The sequence below is a fragment of the Meles meles genome, chromosome 11 (assembly GCF_922984935.1).
Source record: "Meles meles chromosome 11, mMelMel3.1 paternal haplotype, whole genome shotgun sequence".
In the NCBI taxonomy this organism is placed as follows: Eukaryota; Metazoa; Chordata; class Mammalia; order Carnivora; family Mustelidae; genus Meles; species Meles meles.
The window spans coordinates 12,526,009-12,548,944 of NC_060076.1; the positions used below are offsets into that span (position 1 = coordinate 12,526,009).

Here is a 22,936-nt window from a genome sequence, read left to right on the forward strand (position 1 = left end):
CTGATCATCTCCATCTCACATGCATGGGGTTCTCTGAGTACACGCTAGTTTGTTCTCGGGCTTCTGCTCTCGGCCTGCTGGTTCTGAGCACTCACTCTGCACTTGGCGTGCATTCATTCATCAAGCACAGGCTGAGGCCCGAGGTCCGTGCCAGATCCCGGGCCAGGCAGAGGAGCTTGGAGAGAAGGCGGGCCTGGTCCGACTTCCCTGGAGGCTCAGCCCAGTGGTGGAGACAAACCCGTCGGCCACTACTGAGAAAGAGCGTTGGTGCTGCTAGGGCAGAGGGATGGGCCTTCTGCAGGAGGAGCAAGCAGAAAAGTACAACTCATGGGGCGCCTGGGTGGCTCAGTGGGTTAAGCCGCTGCCTTCCGCTCAAGTCATGATCTCGGGGTCCTGGGATCGAGTCCTGCGTCGGGCTCTCTGCTCAGCAGGGAGCCTGCTTCCCTCTCTCTCTCTCTGCCTGCCTCTCTATCTACTTGTGATCTCTCTCTGTCAAATAAATAAATAAAATCTTTAAAAAAAAAAAAGTACAACTCATTCTGTCTCTAGATTTGAAAAATGCCTTAGAAGCATTTTGGTCTGCTGCAGAAGAGAGGACAGGGCCTTCCAGGCAGAAGCACGGTGGGAGATCTAATGGCAAGAGGGCAGGAGGCTGCGAAGGTCAAATTTGTTCTGCAGGCCTGGAGTTTTCAAATTCTTCTTTCACCACAAATCTCTGGCTTTAAAGAAAACCAAGGCAGAGGCTCCATTTATAAATGTATTAAAACAAACGGAAAGAGAGCTCTTCCAGTTAATGAGGGGAAGGGCCCTCGGGGAGGGGTGATGCTCTATCCGAGGCTTACAAATCTTAGTCCCCCTGACTCCCCTCTACTTCTGGGCCTACCACTAGGGGCTGAGGGACCTCAAGCAAGTTATTTAAACTCTCTGGACTTTGGTCTACTCATCTGGAAATAGAAATTAAAATAAAACAAACAAACAAGAAAAACCCTAGCATCTACCTTTCAGAGTTCTTGTGAGGATTCTGTGAGAGAACACATAGAACATCCACACTACAAAAGCCTGGTAGAAAAACAAAAAAAAGCGTGGTAGAGAACAGACACTCAGAGGACATCCCTGCCTTTGCTGCTGCTGTTGACACGTCGGCGCTCACTGAGGCATCTTCAAATAACGAAGAGTTTATGCTTGGAGGTTTTTATCAATAGAGAAATGACTGCGCAAACAATCGATGCTTCAGCAAGATGACTTTTTGAGATCCTATTAGTAATTGAACAACCCGTGTACATTTTATAATCCAAATGCTCCCAGCATGTAGCCCTGAAATTTTCTTTTTGGTACTAATTCATTCATTTAGTTTACAGTTTCACTCAACAGCTGTTTACTGGGCATATACTGTGTGCCAGCCCCGATGCCAGACATGAGGGATGTAGCAGTAAACACATGAGTTTACTGTCTGGCAAGGAAGGCAGGCATTAAACACATGCACAACTGATCAATAAGTTACAGTTCTAAAAAGCACATAAATACATACAGAGTTCTCTGAAAATAACTAGCAGGGGAGGGGAGTCTGATCGAGGTCCCCTGTGGGGATCCAGGAACAAAATGGGGGACATTTAAACTAAGTGATATTTAAATTAAGATGTGTAAGAGTGGCAGGACTCCTGGGTGGCTCAACTGGTTAAGCGACTGCTTTTGGCTCAGGTCACAAGCCCAGAGTCCTGGGATCGAGCCCCGCATCAGGCTCCTTGCTCAGTGAGGAGCCTGCTTCTGCCCCTCCTTCTGCCGCTCCCTCTGCTTGTGCTCTCTCACTCTCTATCTCTCTGTGCAAATAAATAAATAAATAAATAAATAAATAAATAAATAGATAAATCTTAAAAAAGAAGAAGGCATACATTTAAAAAAAAAAAAAAAAGGCCGTGTAAGAGAGGAGGGGCTGGGGGATATCATTTCCACCGGTGGGAATGGTCTGTATAAAGTAAAGGCATCCTTCCAGGTCAGAAGATGGGTACTGCTTTCTGAGGGACTGAAAAAGGCAGTGGGGATGAGGACAGAAAGAGGAGAAAGACTGTCTCAAATGAGGAGGCTGGCGAGCCTGGCATGCACAAGAGTATGCACACAAGCCCTTGGACGACACACCGAGTCTTCGTCGGTCCACCGACGAGTGAAGAGACCCACGGGTGGTATACACACACAGGGCAGCTGCATTCAGCCTGGAAAGGGAAGGAAATCTGACACATGCGATAGCGGCAATGAATCCTGAAAACATTATGCTAAGTGAGATAACCCAGACTCAAAAGGACAAATACGGCACGATTCTACTTTCTGCGAGGCAACTACAATAGTCAGAGTCACAGAGATGGAAAGCAGAGTAACAATTTCCAGGGGCTCACTGGGAGGTTAAGGGAATGGGGAGTTACTGTTCAATGGGTACAGACTTTTAGTTTTGCAAAATGAAAACGGGTTCTGGAGATGGTTGTGCAACAATGCAAATGTACCTAATACCACAAACTATACATTTTTAAGTAATGGTAAATTTTTTATGTGTATCTTACCATGATAAAAAAGTTGAAAAGAGTCCTAGCAGATTGTTCCTAAGAGTAATACACGGTCCCCTGAGCCTGGGGGAGGCCCGGGCAACATGACCAGATATGTATTTTGTGCAGACGGCCATGTACAAGTGAGATCTAAGCTCCCGGCAAAAGTCTACCCAAGAGCCCCTCAGCAGGCAGATGGGAAGCTGCGGAGCCGCCCTGTAACAGCTTCTTGGCTGGATGATGAAGACAGCAGCCTTTTCCGCTAGGGTCAGAGAGCCTCCCAGCATAAGGCAGGGGTTTTGGCTGAGCTGGCAGGGTCACACTTTGTTTGTACATATCCACCAGGCAGGTCTTCCAGTAACATCCTGGATGGGGGCCTTCCTGCAAAATTCCTTGAGCATGTTCTCATGAACAATAAGCAGAGGACATGGCCTGATGGTAACTCACACAGCAGAGAATCCCCTGGACTGAACTGATACTTCCTATTGTTTCACTGAGAAGGGGACACATGTACAAAGCTAATCACCAGGTGTATATCAGAGGAAGCCCTGCTCAGCATGGGCAGTTACAGTAAAATCCAGTTACGATATGTCAGACACTCGACTTCAAAAGGATCGCTGGTTACTTAGAGGGGACTTTAAAAGGTGGAAAAAACACGCTTCAAAGCCAAGAAGACTTAAGTTGGGATCCTCCCTTTGCTCCTTCCTAGCTTCAGAACCGTAAGCATGCTGTTCAACTTCTCTAAACTGATTCTTCATGTAGAAAGTGGCAGGATGAAAGACCCTAAGAGGGCAGAAGCCAGTGTTAAGCAAAACAGTGGTAGGAGGGCCTTGGCACACCACCTCGTGTGTGCTATAGAAGCTCACTACCATCAGGCTGCGTTCTTACTCTTAACACACTCTCTGGGGCTTGCGGATACTAACAGGAAGTGAACGGCACGGGAGAAAACCGTCAAAAAGATTTAGTGCCTTGAGCTTGGGCTGCTGAGTGGATGGTGAGCAGAGAGGGAAAGGGGAACAGAGGCGAGAGCGCACTGGGGGCAGTGGGAGGCACGCATTCTCCTCCAGCAGCTGAGGGGGGATAAGCTGGGGGAGAAGAAAGCTGCACTTCCAGGGAATGTCCCATCAAAATACATCTCTGACAGCTCCATGAAGACAGACCTCGCCACCTCCACACCAGCTTCTGGGAGACCTCCCCCCCGCAGGAGCATCAGCCTGCAATCAGCAGCCGACACATGCCCGACTTCATTGTTCGCTGGTGGGCGCTGCCCACTGCCCGGGGGGCCCCTGGCCCCGAAGGAAATGTTTTTGTTTGTGTAGCTCAGCCAGACTTCCTATGCTTCTAGGTATACGATTTCCCCCTCCCCTCTTTCCTCACCCCCACCCCCCAGCTCCCCAGCCCGCTGTCTACACACTAATGTCTCATAAAGACCTCAGGTGTCCTTTTTGCCCAAAGGAAATCATATCTGCGCTTCGGAGGGACGTCTACCACCGGCAGTCACTTTAATTCTCTCTGGGGACACAACTGGCCACCCGCTTGCAGATGATGGTTCTGTGACTCCTAAAGGCCTGGCTAAGCCAGACAGACCGTGCTGAACCACAGCCCAGCAGAGATAAGGAAGGCTGAGGTCAGGGCTCACATCTCCACATTCTTAGCTGAGTGACCTTGATTAACTCAGCTGATTCTTCCCCATCACTTGCGTGGGACAGAAACCCAAGTCCAAAGATGAGTGCAGGTAAATCTTCCTTCAGCTCTCCCATACAGGAGAAAGAACATAAGTTTGGTGGTGAAGGCAGACTTGGTTTCCAATCCTGGCTCTGCCCCCTACCAGCTGGGTGATGGGCAGAAGTAACTTGTCCTCTCTGAATTGAGAAGACATCTGGTGAAGCATTTAGAAGAGTCCCTGAAGCCAGACCACTGGGGTTTGAGGCTCAGATCGCTCATGTCTTAGCGGTGTGGCCCTGGACAGGTAATTTTACCTCTTTGCCTCAGTTTTTCCAACTGTCAAATGTGTATAATACCATTAATTTAATGGGACTGTTGTGAGGATTCAACATTAATACGTATGTGGCACACAGTAATGCCCTCAATAAACATTATCTGTTATTATTTCCTCAACTGTCAAATGGAGGGGGAGTAATAAAAATGTTCCATTTCTTCCACAGTGAGTGTTGGGAGCAAATGAGCAGACGGATAAAAAACTCGGCCTAGGGGCTCCTGGGTGGCTCAGTGGGTTAAGCCTCTGCCTTCGGCTCAGGTCATGATCTCGGGGTCCTGGGATCGAGCCCCACATCGGGCTCTGTGCTCAGCAGGAAGCCTGCTTCCCCCCTCTCTCTCTGCTTGCCTCTCTATCTACTTGTGATCTCTCTCTATATATCAAATAAATAAAATCTTTAAAAAAAAAAAAACTCGGCCTATGTACATATTAACTATGTAAAAGCTGTCAATGCTATCAGTAATAAAAATACTGACGATGTCTCCTACGGACCAAGAGCACAGCAGAGGGGGATCCAAGCCCTGGCTCTGAGAAAGACTGCTTGCTTTTCCACTTACTAATGTGTGACACGGGGCACAAAGAATCCCATTCCCCTAGGACTCCACTTCTTCAGCTGTAAAAGAGGGCTGTTAGGAATATATGGGTGAGCACCAACAGCATGTGGAATAGCAGTGAGCACAGGAAGTGCTTGTCTTCATTCATTCCATAAACACTGATGGCATTTTGGCATTCTCACTACATGCAAGACCGTGTTCCAGGCCCAGGAACACAACCATGAATGAAACTGACCAAGCAACTCCTATACATGTTCTAGGGAGAGAGGGAAACAAGTAAATAAAACTGTGAGTGACGTAAAGAAAATAAAACACCACCGTGAGATATGGAAGAATCTTCTTATTGTCGCTTAACTAAGGGCCCATTTGCTTTTGCCTGGACATCTGACTCGGATGGCAGGGCCTCCCCTTCAGTAATAATGATACCTAATTTTTGCAGAGCTCTTTCCCTTTGCCAGCCCTGAGCTGACACCCTCTCTGGGCATTAACTCGGTGAATCCTCACAATGAATCCTCACAACACTCTGGACATAGTGACACTATTACCTGGCTTTCGCAGATAAGAACAGGGACGCTCAGACAGATCAAGTAATCTGCTCAAGGCCACACGACAAATTCCTGGGAGGCCTGGGATCTGAGCCCCCTGCAGCCAACTCTTGCATTCCAGACCTCCCTTGTTGGTGCTGACAAACGGAAGCAGCTTTTCTTACTAGTGGAGGTGATAAGAACAGCACCGCTCTTCCATTAAGGCCTGCTTAGATATATAGTTCATTACTACTCCTCCAGCTCCCCTACAAGTCCAAGTGTAATGGGGAGAAAGGAGAAAGGGAATCTAGAGAGGACTGCCACGGAAAAGTGATCTGACCTGTAGCCGTCAGCTGCCACATTCTGTAGACAGGCGCAGGACACAAAGTGGAGGGGCAGCGGTGGGGCAGGGAGGACGGAGGAGGGGTGGGGAGGAGAGGAGCCTGTCCTCTGGGGTGCAGCTTTTGCACAGGTGTCGGTGGCACTTTCTCCTCTGTCCATTTTCCACTCGATTCCTGATCGCACTTTCTTACTTGTTTCAACCAGAACCTATGTGCTGGGAGGGAGGCCCCATTTCACACACAAGGATCCTGAAGTAGTAGGAGGCACGCCTGAAAAGCTGCAGGCTGGGTGGGAAGCCACACCGCAGAGGAGGAGGCAGGTGCCCTAACAGTGCACGGAGGCCCTGGAGGGCCTGGAAGGCAGGAAGAAACAAGGGACTGGAACCCAGCCAGCAGAATGAGCCGCCCCGAGCAAGCACGGGTGGCAAGCAGGCGGTGAGAGGGAAAGGCCTGGAAAAGTCGCTGCAGCGGCTCAAATGCAGTATGCGACTGCCGCAGCTCAAATGAGGTCCTTCGGCCTTCTTCTCTGACTTTTTTCCCCTTTCAGGTCTGCTGAGGGTCTGCTCGTGTGTAGGCTGTATAAGAAAAGGGTGTTTCCTGAAATGCACATGTCAGACACATTACTCGGGTACAAGGTCCACAAGGCCCCACAGCAGCTAGTTGAGGAGGCCACAGAGCTGGAAGACGGGCTCCAGGTGGGCAGCCCCATGAACAATGTGAGAGTGTGACAAGAACCTGGGTTCTAGAAGCAGACAGATTTGATCTAAATAATGACTCCTCTGGTTACTAATCTGTGACCTTGAACAAATTAAACTTTCTGATGCCCCAGTTTCCTTATCTGTATTACACCCATCTCAAAACGGTATTCTCTGGCAAAAACAATGAGATCACCATGAAGAGATGTACACAAGGCATGGAAAAAAAAGAAAAAAGGCAGCTATTCAATCCCATTTATGTAAACTTAAAATATACATACATATACATATATATATATATACAGACACATATATATATACTTACAGGTTTGTATATGCATCTTTTACAATTTGGAAGGATATACACCAAATTTATCAAATTACTTCATGGAAAAATATTTCGGGAACAGTAAAAACTTTTTATTTTTCTGTAGGATTTGAGTTTTTGCAATAAATGTGTACCATTTTTACAATTAAGAGGTGAAGAATTATGTATCTAGAAGTTTAGTTCCAGCATATATAAAGACCTCTTGCAATTCAACTAAAGGACAAACAAACTCAATTAAAAAATGGGTAGGGGCACCTGGGTGGCTCAGTGGGTTAAAGCTTCTGCCTTCGGCTCAGGTCATGATCCCAGGGTCCTGGAATCGAGCCCCGCATCGGGATCTCTGCTCAGCAGGGAGCCTGCTTCCCTTCCTCTCTCTCTGCCTGCCTCTCTGCCTACTTGTGATCTCTGTCAAATGAATAAATAAAATCTTTTTAAAAAATGGATAAAGAACTTCAATAGCCATTGTTCTGAAGATATCTTGCCAAACAAGCCCATGAAAATGGGCTTACAAATGCCAAACAAGCCCATGAAAAAAAAAGATGCTTAGCATCAGAGGTCTTGAGGGAAATACAAAGCAAAACCATGACGAGATACCACGTCACACTCACTGGGGTGATGGCAGCAACAATGACCTAGAATGACAAGTGTCGGCAAGGGGAGGCAGAAATTAGAGCCCAGAAGGCACAGAAGATATGTAGCCTCCATGGAAAAGCTTGGCAGATCCTCAAAAAGTTAAAAAAAAGAGCTGTCATATGACCCAGCAACTCCATTCTTATGGATATACCCAAGAGAATGGAAAGTATGTTTACACAAAAGTGTGTGCAATGACCTTCACAGTGGCAGGATGATTCCTAACAGCCGAAAAGCAGAAACAACTCAAATGTTCATCAACTTACGAATGGATAAATAAAATGTGGTCTATGCCCCTACAATGGAATATTAGTTGGCAATAAAAAGAACAAAAGCGCTTACAGATGCCAGAACATGGATGAATGTGAAAGCATTATGCTAAGGGAAAAAAGCCATCACCAAAGACTGAGTAATGTGTGATTCCATCTCTATGAAACGCTCTGATCAGGGAAACCCACAGAGGCAGAAAGCAGATTAGTGGTTGCCTGCAGCAATCCCAAGTGGGGCGGGGTGTTTAGAGGATAAAGCTGTGAGCGACTGCTGGCGGGTACAGAGTTTCTTTTTGGGGTGATGAAAAATGTCCTAAAATTGATTGTGGTGATGGTGGCACAACTCTGAATTACCAAAAACCACTGAATTGGACAGTTGAAGTGGGTGAATTATATCTCAATAAAGCTGTTTAAGAAGGTCCTATGGCTCTCTGGTTCTTGTCACTGAACAGTGCTCATCTCCTGGGCAGAAAGCATTAAGGACAGGAGGCATGCCTGTTTCCACACCTGGGGACCCAGAGTGCTGATACTGCTTCCTGCAACAGTTCACCATCTCCACACAGGGAAGGTCACAGGAATGCTCTGCGACAACAGCTGCTTTGACAGCAACCACTTAAAACCTACCATTCACTCTCATTGACTGCCTTTCTTTCCTCTCTTCACAGGTGTCAGGCCTGTGTCACCGTCCAAAGGCTCTCCCTCCACTCCTGCTCAGCCTCCCCTTTACCCGTCTCAGGAGTTTCTCCCAATTAATCTGCCCCAAAGCAAATGTGGTTATTATCCCATTCTACAGATGAGGACACTGAGACTCAAAGAACTGAAATAACTAGTGTAAGGTCACATAACTCTCTTTATTGGTTTCCCCATCACGGTTTTTCTGACGGTAACCTTGGCTCCCCCCAACTTTCCGTGCTGCTTCTCCCTAGCTGCACTGTAGCTCCCCGCCCCTGGTTAACTCAACCTGGGGACCATTCTACTCACCTTACCCAGCTTGCTCTCCCCTGGAAAAACCTGGTCATTATTCATGAGAAACCATTTGTCAGGATATGGTGTGGCAAAAGCACTTGGGAAAGGGAATTCGGGCTAGGCGAACTGTAACACAGGGCTTTTTACTGAAATCTGGTGAAACACCCGGGTCTGAGCCCAAGTAAAATTCTCCCCCATGCTGTCACGTTAGAACAAAGTCTGGGGGAAGGAGCCTCGCCTGGGCACAAGGTCTATCATCCTGGACCGGAGGAAAAGTGGGAACTGATGAGGGCAACTATCTGACTACTGGGAGCCAAGCAGCTCAGTGGGCTGAGGGTGTTGAGAAGAGCCGAGGTCCCTCTGCTCACCAGAAACACAAAGCAAATCTCACACCACAGCCAGGGGTGGTCCTTAGATTTTCTTATTTGGGATATACCTTTTAGGAGGTCTTCTTCACCATAATTCATTCAAAGAAACTAATGAATCCTCATTAACAATCAAACTATAATACTCCTGAGCAACTGAAATTCCAAGATAATTATAACATCAAGACTCAACTCCTCCCACCCCTAAAATGGGGGAGAAGATAGACAAAAAATGAACATGAGGTTGGGGGAGGGAGTTAGGAAGAGAGAGAGAGTTAAGTACTAAAAGAGCAATCACTAAACAGAAGTAACATATCATTGGTTTTACCTCCAAATAATCAGAAAAAGAATGTTTTCAAGAACTCTTTTAGCAGGAGAATTGGATAATGTCAAATAGTATCAGATAAAGGAATTAAAATCTATTAGGTACCTATGACATGCCAAGCCCCACACTAAGAGCACCATGTTATGATATCCCATTCTCACAACCATAGAAATGATTCCCATTTTACAGATAAGGAAGCTGAAGCTTCTAATAATTAAGCAGTGGGCACATTCCCCAGACTGCTAGGCATTGGCCGTACATGACAGAGGGGCTCCAACGCCCCTTCGGCCAGGATGACTTTCTCAGGGGTGCACTGCAGGGGGGTCTCCTCCCACCCAATCCCCCTCTTCCTTTCTTCACTGGTGGCAGGCCTGCACTCTGTCCCTTTCATGGGCGTTTCCTCCCATAAACCTCTTACACATTTGATTCTGTCCTGGCATCTGATTCTCACAGGACCCAAGCTGACATACCCAGAGTGACAGAACGGGGATTTGAATCCCAAAGCCCCTGTGCTTTCCTTTATACCTAGAGATTAAGTGGTGGATAAATCAGATCGCTAAAAACAGTGATCATTCTCAGACCTTCTCTCCCTGGACTCATGAGCCATGTTGAGCATAGCCAATGATTTTCTCCACTTTAAAATGCTTTGCTCAGTTTCCCGGACCCATGCCCTCCTAGTTCTCTGGCCACTTAGTCTCAGTCTCCTTTGCTGGCTCTTCCTCACTTCCCTGACCCAAAAACCTTGAAGTGGAGCATCAGGGCCACAGCCACCAAACCCCTTCTCTTCATGATCTACATTACTCTATAAAATAATCTCACCTAATTTCACAGCCTCCCCTATAGGTTCACCTCTCCCAGATTTCTCTGGCCCATGCCTGTCCTCTGAATTCTAAACTCATAGATCAAACAGCCCACTTGACCTTGCCACATAGGTATCTTACAGTATCTCAAAATAAACATGTACAAAACCTGTTCTTCACTTACACCCAACTTGCCCTTCCACAATCTGCCCTGTCAGTGAGTAGCACTTCCAACTTCCAGGTGCTCAGACCAAAAACCTTGGCAGCATCTTTGAGTCCTCTTTCTAAATTCACAACCAACCCGCCAGCAAATCCTGGCAGCTTTTTCTGTAAAACACATCCAGAATTCAACCAGTTCTTACCAGCTCCACCATGACTAAGCTATCCAGGCCATCATCATGCTGGGTGAAGCTCCTCACTGGACCCTGTTTTCACCCTTTCCGTCCTACAGGAGAATTCTCAAAATAGCAGACGGTATGAGCCTTTCAAAACCTAACTCACATCACGTCACCCCCTAGCTCAAAACCCTCCAGTGACTTCCCATTTCGTTCCAAGCAAAAACTAAAATCCTTATAATGATCTATAAAACTATGGTGGTGAATTTTATGTGTCAATTTAATTAGGCCACAGGATGCCCAGATATTTGGTCAAACATTATTCCAGAAGTTTCTATAAGGGTGTTTTGGGATGAATTTAACATTTAAATCAATATACTGAGTACAGCAGTTGGGATCTGAGCCCCAAGGGGTCACCTGGGTGCACTGCAGATGGCTGTCTGGCCCTGAAATGTCTACTTCGCTAAGAAATGCTAAGACTCCCCCTGTTCCCTTGTTTCCCAATTACAGTCCCCCTAGGCCTACGGCTTTCTACTCCCAGCAGAACCAGAAGCAAACCTTAAAGAGCCTTATGACACTGTTAGTAAAAGAGAAAACTGTCAACAACCAACACATTCAACTGTGAACTAGTTAATGCTGTATGTAAAATGCACCCGCTATGCATCCTTTAAAAAGAGTGTGGAGGAATTCTCATCAGAGAGTAATGACACATTGTTAAGTTAAAAAACAAATGCAGAACAGTATATGTAATTTAATCCCTTATCATTACAAGAAAAATGGAGGAGATAGAGACACGTGTTTGAATCTGCATAGAAAAAAGTCTAGAAAATCAAGGTGGTGAGAGTGGTTCCCCATGGAGAGCAGGGTGGAGGTATTTTAATTTTTTCTTTAATTCTACTTAAAATAAAATCAGTGCGGACATTGATGAAAAATAACGACAGAGGGGGACAATCAAGGAGGAATGCAACCTCAGCAGGGAGTGAGTCAATCACATGTACTTTTATTTCTTCAGTGAATTCATGATTCCTTACAGATTTCTTGAAAGGCAGACATGAGGTCAGCACTCTCCAACAAGCAGCCTCATTCTACTCTATGTGGTTTTCTCACGAAAGTTGGTAAAATGATGAGCCATGGAGTGTGTGTGTGTGTGTGTATGTGTGTGTGTGTGTGTGTGCGCGCGCTTGTGTGGGCTCATAATAAAGATGTGAATGAGGTCGGGGAGTAAATCTGGCCTGATGGAAAGGATCTCCTGTTCAGAATTTTTCAGGGTCCCCACTCACTTCACTCAGTGAAGGCAAAGAGTAATAATATTCCAGAGACCTGCCATCAGGAGACCAGAATGGGGAAAAAGGCAATAAAAAAAGACCTGAGTTCTAAACCTACTTCTGCAACTTAGTAGTTTTATGACAACAGGTGTTTCACTTCTGTGAATGGGCACAAGTCAAACGGGCATAAGAACAGTCTCCTGACCTCATGGAAGTGTTGTGAGAATTCGGGGAGAAACTATAAGGCATTCAGCACAGCGCCCTCAGGCACTACCCCTGCAGAGCAGGTGGTCAATAAACAGTACCCCAAATGTGACTACATAAATAGCAAAGAAAAAGTAGAAGGAACGATTTCACTGAATCTGAAACATTAACAGGCATGATCAAAGAATCCATCCAGCAGGCTGACTTCTCTAAATGAAAGAACACTGGTCAGAGGAGAAAACAAATCTGTACACACTGCCCGTGGGTACAGACAGAAGCCAGTCTCTGGCTCAGTGGTACTGTACCAAGGACAGCCACGAGGAGAACCTACACACAGACACATGGGGCTGGATTCCCAGAGGCTGTGAAAGAGGGCTCCAAGTCTGACCTGTTGTCAATTTAGGATTTCCCAAAAGGACCAGGGGCAGATTCTAGTAAAAGTCACATTCTCAACAGATTCATTTAAATAAGAACGTAAGAATCAGAGGAGTATAATGAGGACGAGGTCCTAGCCATCATCTGCTGCAACTGCAAATAAAACTTAGCTCTGGGCAGCTAGAGTGAAGCCAGAGAACTTGCAGACTGATCATTAGGCAAAGGAAGAATCAAGATCAATCAGGAAAGGCAAATTCTCCTAGAACTAAACTTGACATTTTATAATCAGAATCCGATCCTAAGAGCAACGCTTCTGCTTCCTTCACACCTCCCAACCTCCTAACAGAAGCTTCAGCATGTTATTTCCCTTCTCACAGCGTTGTCAATTACCAGCTCTCTGACCTGAAACCAATGCCCCGCTTCTCTGGATCTCAGCTTCCTCATCCTTACAATGAACAGTGCTCTTCCCTGTTTATTAAAGAGAATGGACGAACCTTTGCTAGCATTCACTGGGTGCCGGCTAAGCATCAAAATCTTTATGTACACTCTCACTGAAATCTCCCAATAACCACAGAAGGCAAATTCTGTAAATATTCTACCGATGACCTCCCTGAGACTCGGAGAGGTGGAGACAGCTGCCATTGGCATGCAACTGAAAAGTATGACAGGATGAACCCAACTGCATGCTTCTGTGGTACCAAGGCCGAAATTTAACCACGATACTTTCCCACTTTCCCCGTCTATGTCAAACACCCACCAGGTCCTGGGATGTAGTTGGTACTCAACATATTAGTTCCCTTCCTCACATCCTCATCCTCCTTTCTCCTAAACTACAATTACGTATATCTAGAAAATTAAGTTTACTAAAATGATATCGGTATCTTATATTTACATAGTTTCTTTCCTCTAAGGAGATTATACGACTTAATCTATTTTCTCTACTAATCCCACCAAATCTCTACCTATCATTACGCATTATTTCACTTATTTTGCAAGTAAGAAACTAGAAGGCAGCAGGCTGCTAGGGTGACGTGCCCACAGTCATATGGAAGTCACTGCCAAAACCAAATAAAAACCTTGGTCCTCTTTATGTCTAAATCAACCTTTATCCTCTCATATGACACAGCCTCCATAATGAAGAACAGATCATTCATTTTTTATCTGGAAAACGACCAAACGTATAATTCAGTAAGGGGCCTCATGACCTTACCACCTTGTCAAAGGGAAGTAAGTATATAAAAAATGAGGTTTGCGGGAGCAGACGGTTTCAGTCCGTCAACTTTCTCTTAGATTACTCCCGTTAACCAACATAAAATAATGTAAAATACAATGTAACAGATCACCAAGTCTTTGGAAATTTAAGTAAAACTCACTGATCCTTCAAGCTTGCATACAATGCACAAAGGCAATCGTTAGGTCCTGCAGTTGCAGAGGTGCACTTTATGTCAACTGGATCCCTGAAGGGAGAATACGATACACAACCAGGCCACTCGCAGAAGAATCCAAGTCAGCAATGAGCATTTAGCAGCATAAATTCATAGCATCCACAGAATTTTAAAGTTCCAGAGGGACGAGGCAGGCCATTGAGAGCAATCTCTTCATCTGGTATATAAGGAAACTGAGGCTCAAGGAGGTTAAGTGGTTTTCCCGCAATTTCACAGACAAAAAAACAAGAACTAAAAAAACAAATCTGCTGACTATTACCCATTCCACTTGCAAGTCTTACATCTGATGTCCATGAACACACTTAGCGCTTTCCAGAATGACCCATCTAGAAAGACACTGCAGGATCAAGAGCATGTACTCAAGCAACAGAAAGACTAAGGATTCAAATCATGACTGCCACTTAGAGGCCACGTGATCTCGGGCAGGTCCCTGAATTTCTCTGAATGTCAATGTTTTCACCTGCAAATGGTGGGTAATAGTAAATGCCACAGACAAGACAGAGACGATATAAAGAAGGCCACAGCCTGTGAGCTCCATGAAGACAAACATCAGGTTCATATATCCCCAGCCCCTGGCACAGAGCCTGACACATGATGCATTTGTAAAAATTTACTGAGCAAATTAATGAACTAATCAAGCCAACAGGTACTGGACTCGAACCCACGGTCTACTTGGTTCTTGAACACTAGGTTCCATTGAGTGATTTCAAAGTATAGTGTTAAATCTGACTTACAGAATACTCAAAACACAATGGAATAAGAGCCATTTTCCGGCCATATAGCAGAAAAAGTTCATTGGATTTTCAGTGTTGGGACTGATTATTGTTGCAATCATGAGGTTTTAGAATCAACCAAACCTGGGCTTAGGTCTCAGCTTTAGCATAAGCTGAGTGACTTCAGAGGATGCTACTTTACCTCTCCAAGCCTAAATTTCCATAGCTGCAATAAATGGGGATTGTGTGAGAAGTAAGGTAATATATGTAAAGAAATACAGAATCATGTACAGCATAAAAAAACTCTTTTACTCTATTTCTCTTCTAGTTAGTTAGAGGTTTCATTCATTCATTTCACTTAGGTCTCAGCTCAAATATCACTTCCTTTCAGGGCACCTGGGTGGCTCAGTCAGCTAAGCGTCCAACTCTTGATCTCAGCTCAGGTCAAGAGATCAAGCTCCATTTCAAGCTTCGAGCTCCACACTCGGCATGGAGCCTGCCTGAGATTCTGTCTGTCTCCTCCTCCCTTCCCCCCCGCGCTCCCCCTCCCCCACTCACGGAAGCTCTCTCTCTCTCACTCCCTAAAATAAATAAGCCTTTTTAAAAAAAAAAGTCACTTCCTTTCTGAACTTTCCTATCTACAATAACCCCCCCCATTCCCTATCCCCTTACCCCTCTTATTCTTTTTCATAGTCCTTATCATCACAGGACATTACATCATGTATTTATTTATCTTTCTGTTTACTGTGCCTATTCAACCAGAAGGTAAGCCCAGGAGGACAGCAGCTTTTTGTTTATTTTGTTTACTGCTATATCTCAGCCACCAGGGAAGTGCTGGCATTTAGTTAGTGCTTAATAAATATGCGCTGAATGGCGAAATGAATTAATTCAATGCTGATGTGGGATCTGCTGTCTGGGAGGCACTGTGCAGGAAGACGGACTTAAAGATAATTGGCGATGAGACGCGGGAGGAGAAACTACTTCGCCGGGAGGAGAAACTACTTCGGTCAGCTGTGGAATCTTCCCAGGTTTGGAATCTGTGGAGATCCCTACCTCACCTGGGCCATCTCTGTTGACTCCTGACTATTCTTGTGTCTACTCTGACCCCCCACATTCCACTTACTGTCTACAGCCAGGGAGACCTCCAAAAAGTCAACATCGGATCGGATCAGATCGCTCTGCTTACACTCCCCAGTGGCTTCCTATTTCAATTAGAGTAAAGCCCACACTCCTTACCACGGCCTGAAAAGCCTTTCCTACCACTCTCTCTCCCCACCCTCCCTGAGTTTCAGACACACTGGCTTTCTCATTCTCAAACATGCCAAGGTCTTGTTACTTCTTTTCTTTTTTAATTTAAAAATAAACGTACATTTTTATTCACTCAAAACTCTAAGTTCTATTTATATAGTTAACAATATTCTGGTCTAATGCTTATATTTTTCAGCAAGCAAGAACTAATGTAAAAAATAACTCTGCAAGGAGCATGAGTTGGAGATCACAAGTGTTGAGATCTATTCTGATTTGGGGCCTTTGTGCTGGCCATTCACTCTGCCTGAAAAGCTCTTCCCCTAGGCTGGCTCTTGCTCACCATTCCGTTCAGCAAAAATCTTACCTCTGAGGAGAGTCCTCCCAGGCCAAAGTTGTCCTTCCACCGTCACCCTCATCAAGTTGCTCTATTGGGTCCCAGTGCCTTTTCTTTCCTCATAGCATTTCATTATCTGGGATGACTCGGCTATTTATGTGTTCTACCTTCGCAACCAGAACGCACGCTCCGTACAAACAAGGATTTTGCAGGTTTACTGCTGCATTTCCAGCCCCTAGCATAGTACGCACTCAATCAATATTTCTCAATCTGTAAACTGGATCTCAAAAGACATTGGAGTCTGCCAGAATGAGAGTACAGGTAAGGCACACTACTGGCCTACCAGTATCTTGACATGTTGGTTTCCTTCCAAGGACAACTGCCCGATTCCATCAAAATAAGTGAATTTTAACCAAACTTACTTGGGAATGGGTACCCGAATTAGCGTCCCTTCCACTTCTGGGTTCAGATTCATTCCACTTTCTCTTATAGCCTTGATAGCTGCAGCTGTACACTGAAAACCAGATCAAAAGGTAAACAGAATTAGTAAATAATTATTACCAGATGCAAGCCCTCTGTCGATAACTGGCAACCCATCTTGGCAGAACATGGAAACATTTAGTTCTGTTACCAGTAAGATCAGGAAGTTACATTGGTGTAGAGTGCTTTGATCAAGCTGAATAGCAAACTATGTCCACTCCTGGTACCAGTGTACTGCGGGAGGGAAGAAAAGCAAAGAGAAGGAAAAAATAAAAAGAAAACAGCTCTGCTTCTTTGAAAAGATTTCAATGGTTTGAGGCAACACAGATCAAAACCACAATAAATCCTCAAGGGAGGGGGGCTGGTCTGTGCAAAGATTGGTGTAAAGACAGATGAAAGATTTTATACATTAAAAATTCCAGTTGACATTTTACACTCAAAATATACCAGTGCCGATTTGGAATGAGTAAATAAATTTAACTCATTCGCATCTACACTCACACCAACCTCACTCGTGTCTTGGAATGAGCAATGAGTCTCTGCTGGTATGTGCTCTAGGAAAGGCAGTATGGGGTTCGGAGTCAGAAAGATCTCAGTTCAGATCCTAGCTCTGGTAACCATGTGACCTGGGCCAACAATTCTGACCTCTCTGAGCCTCCATGTTGTAATCTGAGACCACAAGGTACCTAGATCTCCCAGAGCATTAAATGAGATAACATTAACAAAACAACTTGCTCTGTGCCTAGCACACAGTGACACCCAGGCAAGGAAACTTATCATATAAATTTATTATATAAAAGTAAGAATGCACAAATCCTACAAACAAGGATGAGTTGTTGTTATCACTCAACTGATGCACTGTTGTCCTGCCTGACATCCTTCAGGGTCTTCTCTGACACAGTCTTGCTCTCTACTGGGCTAGGGGGCACAATGGTACACTGATTTTCCAAAGTGTGGGTCACCTCACCTCAAGCAACAATATAACCACACCTGCTATGAAATCCTAAAGGATAAAATAAAGTGTGGAAGAAAGTTACCTTCATTGGCATGACAACATGGAATTCATGAAAAAAAGGCCTCTGACATTTTCAAAGAATTTCAGGTTTGACAAAGCCAATCCACTTCACTTGGATTCACTGGGCCAATTCTTGGCCTTGAGCTCCTCCCCAGATTTTGTGGTCTAATGAATGGGGTTTACTGCACAACTATTCTACTTTTCTAGGTTTTGTTTTGATTCTTGATCGAGCGCCTATAAAGCTCATCCCTTTCATCTTAACATGACCTCAATTCTACAAGGACATAAAGTGCTACCCGAAGGTCAAAAAGACAAACTGGAAGTCCACATGCAGATGAATCATTCCTCTGGGAGGCTGTACACAGAATGTGACAGTGTGACTCCTGCTGAAAATAGTCAATTCTTAAAATGGTACCTCTAACCACAGACTACTGGAGCTTGAAGGGATCTCTGACATAATCAAGTACAGTCCCTTCCGTATGTATCCAGGGACCCTTCACACATATGCCGTCTTCCCTGAGAGCCAAGAGCAAGGGCACGAGGACTTTGCCCCCATACTTCCCTTATTGGCAGAGGTTAGGAGGAGATCTGGGCACCTCAACTCTCCATCCAATGACATTATTTTGAATTTTCTCCCAGATCTATCAGCACACTGTATTCAATAATTGAGGCATAGGGAACTGGATTTTTTAAAAAATAGCCAAAAATGGGGGTGACCGGCTGGCTCAGTCAGTGGAGCATGCGACTCTCATCTCAGGGTTATGAATTCAAGCCCCATACTGGGTACAGGGATTATGTGAAAATAAAATCTAATTAATTAATTAAGTAAGTAAGTAGTCAAAAATTTGGAATCGGTCTTGTGTATAAAGAGAATGGTCAAGGTAAATAAAAGAGCTGGATAAAGAAATGAAATTTTCCTCCATTTCTAAAATTAGCAGTAAAGGGAGAATCTCTACTTTGAAGTGTCCTGGTCTCAAGTCTCCAAATCCCCCTCTTCTGAAGCTTCTCAATGAATGACCGAGAACTCAGCTGTCACACCCCATTGCCACCAACTGCCTTTGGCAATCTGGTCCCCAGTCCTTCCATACAACCTTCCCCCACAGGCTTAGGAATACCCACTGCTGCTTCCAAGCTGGGCAGGAGCTATGCCTCAATATGTACACCTTCCCAGTATCATTACAGAGCCAGATACGTGGTAGGTCCTCAGTAAAATCATGCTGAATAAGGAGATTAATGAACTGGCTTAGATCTGTTAGAAAAACCAACTCCTTACTTTTACTTCATGTATATAATCCCTTCCAAAACTTTATATTATACTACTTGTTCTGTCCTTTCATATATAGAAAAATTGTGAATCAAGAGAGGTTTCATTTGCAAAAAAAAGAAAAAAGCTATTAAAAGAGGTAGTTCTTCTTAAATATTCTAAGTATGTAAATCTTCATTTGACATGGTAAACTCAGGGAATCACAGTTATTTTTCCAACATGACTTCTTAACTACTCACAATTCAGACAAAAAGGCACATATTTCTATTGCACTTCCATCTCAGCCTGTACCGAAGGGATGCTGACCGTACCCCAGGGCAAATGGGCTTTTCTCAAACAGCAACACTGACTGACTGGTTGTAGCTGCTTAGAGTACCGTGTGGAGAAAGCTCATTGATCCCATCTAGGGTCAGGCAAGAAAGAGTGCCGTGATCAATTAGCAATGTCTGCTATTGCTATTCTTAAGCTAATCTAGGTTAAAGGATGAAAGATGATAAAACTTTCCTAGACAGGTGAACAAGAACTTTGACAATGTGGGTTCAAGTCAACTTTGCTAGGGCCATTTTCATTACCAGCCTTCCATTCTCTTTGTATCCCACTGAGTCCCTCCCACGTAAGGTCTATGAAGGCAGGGACCCTGGCTGTCATAATCATTGAATTCCCAACACTTCAAACAGAACCTAGGAACTCACAGAAACTCAGTAATTATTTGCTGAATGACTATAGGAATGGTGACAGGAACACAGGCTTTAGTGTCAAACAGACCCATTTCTAAATCCTGACTCCATCCTAACAGTGTGAACCTGGGGAAGATATTTAACTGCTCTGGGCCTCATCTATAAGATGGAATAAATAACGCCTCATCTTAGCGAGGACTGATGTCGATCACTGAACAAAACACGAGAAAGTAATGCCTGGCAACATAGTAGACACTCAGTACACATTAGCTTTCTTCCTTTTACAAGAGCAAGAGTGGAGCCTGTGGAATTTTTTCTTTTTTTTCATTTGCCTTGTTCAAATCAAGCTGTGGTTTTGACTCCCTTCTTTCCTTTCCCATCATTAACTCTAGCTGCAGGCAAGTTTATGGAAGGCAGCAACTGTGTGTATCATTTATCAAGCAGGACACATGTTAAACAAATGCAACACAGTTTTCTGTCCTCAACGCATCTGAAAAGATTATGCATGTAAATCTGCACCGTGTCACTACGGCAGGACACAGAATGCTCAGGTCTGGAAAGAAAGCCAACTGCATGTGAAACAGAGAGAAATTACATAAACACAAAGGGGATTAGCTCAGCATTTTGAAGCTATGAACCTGAGTACTCTATGGACAGTTTCTAAACTGGAGGAAGGAAATGTTTAGTTAGAGCTATTTGTTTAATATATACACCAGATGAGATAAAGGAATTCAAAAGACAATGTAACTCACACTTCCTCACTCTGTCCTTGTAAAGAACTTCTCTACTGAGATGATTATGAAGGTTTTTTTTTTTTTTTCCAAACTCACAGAATTTCAACTTAGAGAAATGGCAAAGATGCTTTGGTTGAAAAATGAAGATATACTCCAACTTCCTAAGAAAAAATTAAGCCGTTAATACCCCTCCTGCCTCATAAGATGCTCTGGTGGCCAATCAGGTGCTTCTTCTGTGAATGCCATTTGCTATTTAATAACAGAAGTGGCTGGCTCTGAAAAGCAATCTGCCTGATGAGGTCTTCAAGCTGTGTAATTAGGAGGCTATTCCCTAAATTGGCCCGCAGTGCCTATGGGATCAGATGAACAAGGCAGAAGGCCTCAGCCATTCAGAGGGAGCCAGAAAGGGAAAGAGTTGACAATTCTCTTTTCGTCCACTTCTCTGCTTCTCTGTAACACTAAGAAAGAATGGCCTTCCTTCAATCTAATGACAAGTATTCATGCACTTGAAGAGAAGTGACTGAGTGCTTCCATGTGCCAGGCACTGTGATAGGTGCCGGACACAACGAACAAGTTAGATATGATTCCTACATTCCAAGCTTACAATCTAGTGGAAGTGAGATAGAAAATGAAGACGTAAATAAATGCCTAACTGTTAATGATGAGTGCAATGAAAAAAAGAACTCGGCCATGTAAGAGAGGTCAGTGTGGACAAACAGGTTAGATTGAGCACATTAGGGAAGGTCTCCCTGAGAAAGTGCCATTTAAGGTGTGATCCACGATGAGTAGCAATTAGCCACACAAGAGTGTTCCAAGCAAAGGGAACAGCATATGCAAAGGCCCTGAGCATGCAAAGAGTGTGGTGTGTTTGAGGAACTGAAAGGCCGATGTGCCTAAAGCAGTGTACAGGGATGACAGTGGCATGAGACTACAGAGATTAGAGACAGGCAGGGACCCCATCATAATGCAAAGCCTTCTAGGGCACAGTTAATTTTTTTCTTAAAGATTACATGAAGCCCCTGATAAATTTAAGCACGGGAATGACATAATCTAATATATACTTTTGAAAGCTCACTCTGGTTGCAGTATGGAAAACAGAATGGGGGAGTGCTAACAGCCCCCACCCAAGTGTGCCTGGAACATAAGCTACAGTAGCCCTCTGATTTGAAACAGTTTGTTCATAGCAAGGGCTTTCCCTTACTCATACCTTTGACCCAGTTTGTCAAATTCAACAGCTTCCACTTTGGTCTCTCGAACTGAACTACTGAAAGAGACCATGGGAAGAGGAGGTTACCTCAGATTCCTTTACCTCTTATTAACAGATTAGAAAATGGAGGTCAGTTGGAGGGAGAGGTGGGATTGGGTTCCAGGTTCTTCAGAACTCCCAGTCCAGGTCAATTCCTACTGGACCAATAAGGACAAGCCCATTCATCTTCCTCAACTAGACTTCAAATCATAGCCTCAATGTTGCAATGATCTACTGCAACCCATCTTCAACCTTGGAAGCTCTGCAATTCTACAATGACCAGTCCAGTTTGAAAGGAATATGAATTCCAGAAGGTCTGCTCCAAATGGTAATGTGAAGGTCACGAACTGGGGGGCCCATAAGCCAAATCTGGCCCATGAATATGTTCTGTCTTATAGTCTTTAAAAAAAAAAAAAAGTGAATCTGTTATCAATATTTAACAAAGATCTTATGTAAAATTGAGTTATTGGCTTCTTCTAGAAATAAAAACCTTAATATCTGGTAACACTGATGGCCAGGTCTACATTTCTGCCTGGTCACAATCAGCATGAGGTGGGCAGAGGCTGCTCCCTTCACACAGGGCACAGGCATTCTCGTTTACCCCAGCCCCTTCCATTTGGCTAAGTGCCAATCACTGTATCGCCACTACTGTCTTTCTTAGATAGAGCCTGTTTCAGTATTCAGATTACTTGCCTCGCCTTTTAGTGTTTGAATTGAACAGAAAAGGAATTTAGAAACAGGAAGAGAGCTTTTCCTTAAATCCTTAAGATCCCTTTTTTATGCTTTCTCTCTTGTTTCATCCCAAGCTGGAGGGAATACTTCCTCCTGACTTGACCCACCTTCCTCCACTCCAAAAGAGACCATGAAGAAGAACCCTTTTTGGCGAAACCACCTCACCTCTGGGAAGCTGGCCATATTCACCAAAATCAGTTGTGGAGACTTCATGGAGATCTGGCCAATCTGGTTTAAAGCAAGCTTCCCATCCGCAGTTACCACAGTGATATGATCAAGGGATCCTAGAAGAAAAGTCACAGGGTTTGAGAATTCAGAAGGACTTTAATTAAAAGCCCCATATCTAAGTCCCCACCTAACTCGGATTCAACCAATATTCCGGGGCCCCGTATCGCAGTGGCAAGACCGTTCAAGCGGCTTCTGTAGGAGCAGTAATGCCACATCGTGGAAAGACCTCGGAAATGCTGACAGAACGAGGACTTCCTTACCATCCACCAGGGTGGCCAACCATAAATGGTTTATTCCAAGACACAAAGACAAAGGTG

At 44.5% G+C, this 22,936-nt stretch overlaps 1 protein-coding gene and 1 long non-coding RNA gene across 6 annotated transcripts in view; both read right to left on the bottom strand.

Moving 5' to 3' along the window:
- MRRF (mitochondrial ribosome recycling factor) overlaps positions 1 to 22,936 on the bottom strand; it is a 54,918-nt gene that overhangs the window by 15,747 nt on the left and 16,235 nt on the right. For all 5 annotated transcript variants that reach the window (XM_046022664.1, XM_046022667.1, XM_046022666.1 and 2 more), the window contains exons 4-5: positions 22,557 to 22,675; positions 16,666 to 16,757 (exon numbers count right to left, since the gene is read on the bottom strand). In XM_046022664.1, the coding sequence (XP_045878620.1) occupies positions 16,666 to 16,757; positions 22,557 to 22,675 (211 nt within the window). The remainder of the gene's footprint in view (positions 1 to 16,665; positions 16,758 to 22,556; positions 22,676 to 22,936) is intronic.
- Positions 8,295 to 16,526, bottom strand: LOC123952941. The gene is made up of 3 exons (XR_006820779.1): positions 16,274 to 16,526; positions 13,048 to 13,050; positions 8,295 to 8,305 (listed from the first exon to the last, which is right to left on the bottom strand). It is a non-coding gene; the product is annotated as an uncharacterized LOC123952941 (long non-coding RNA).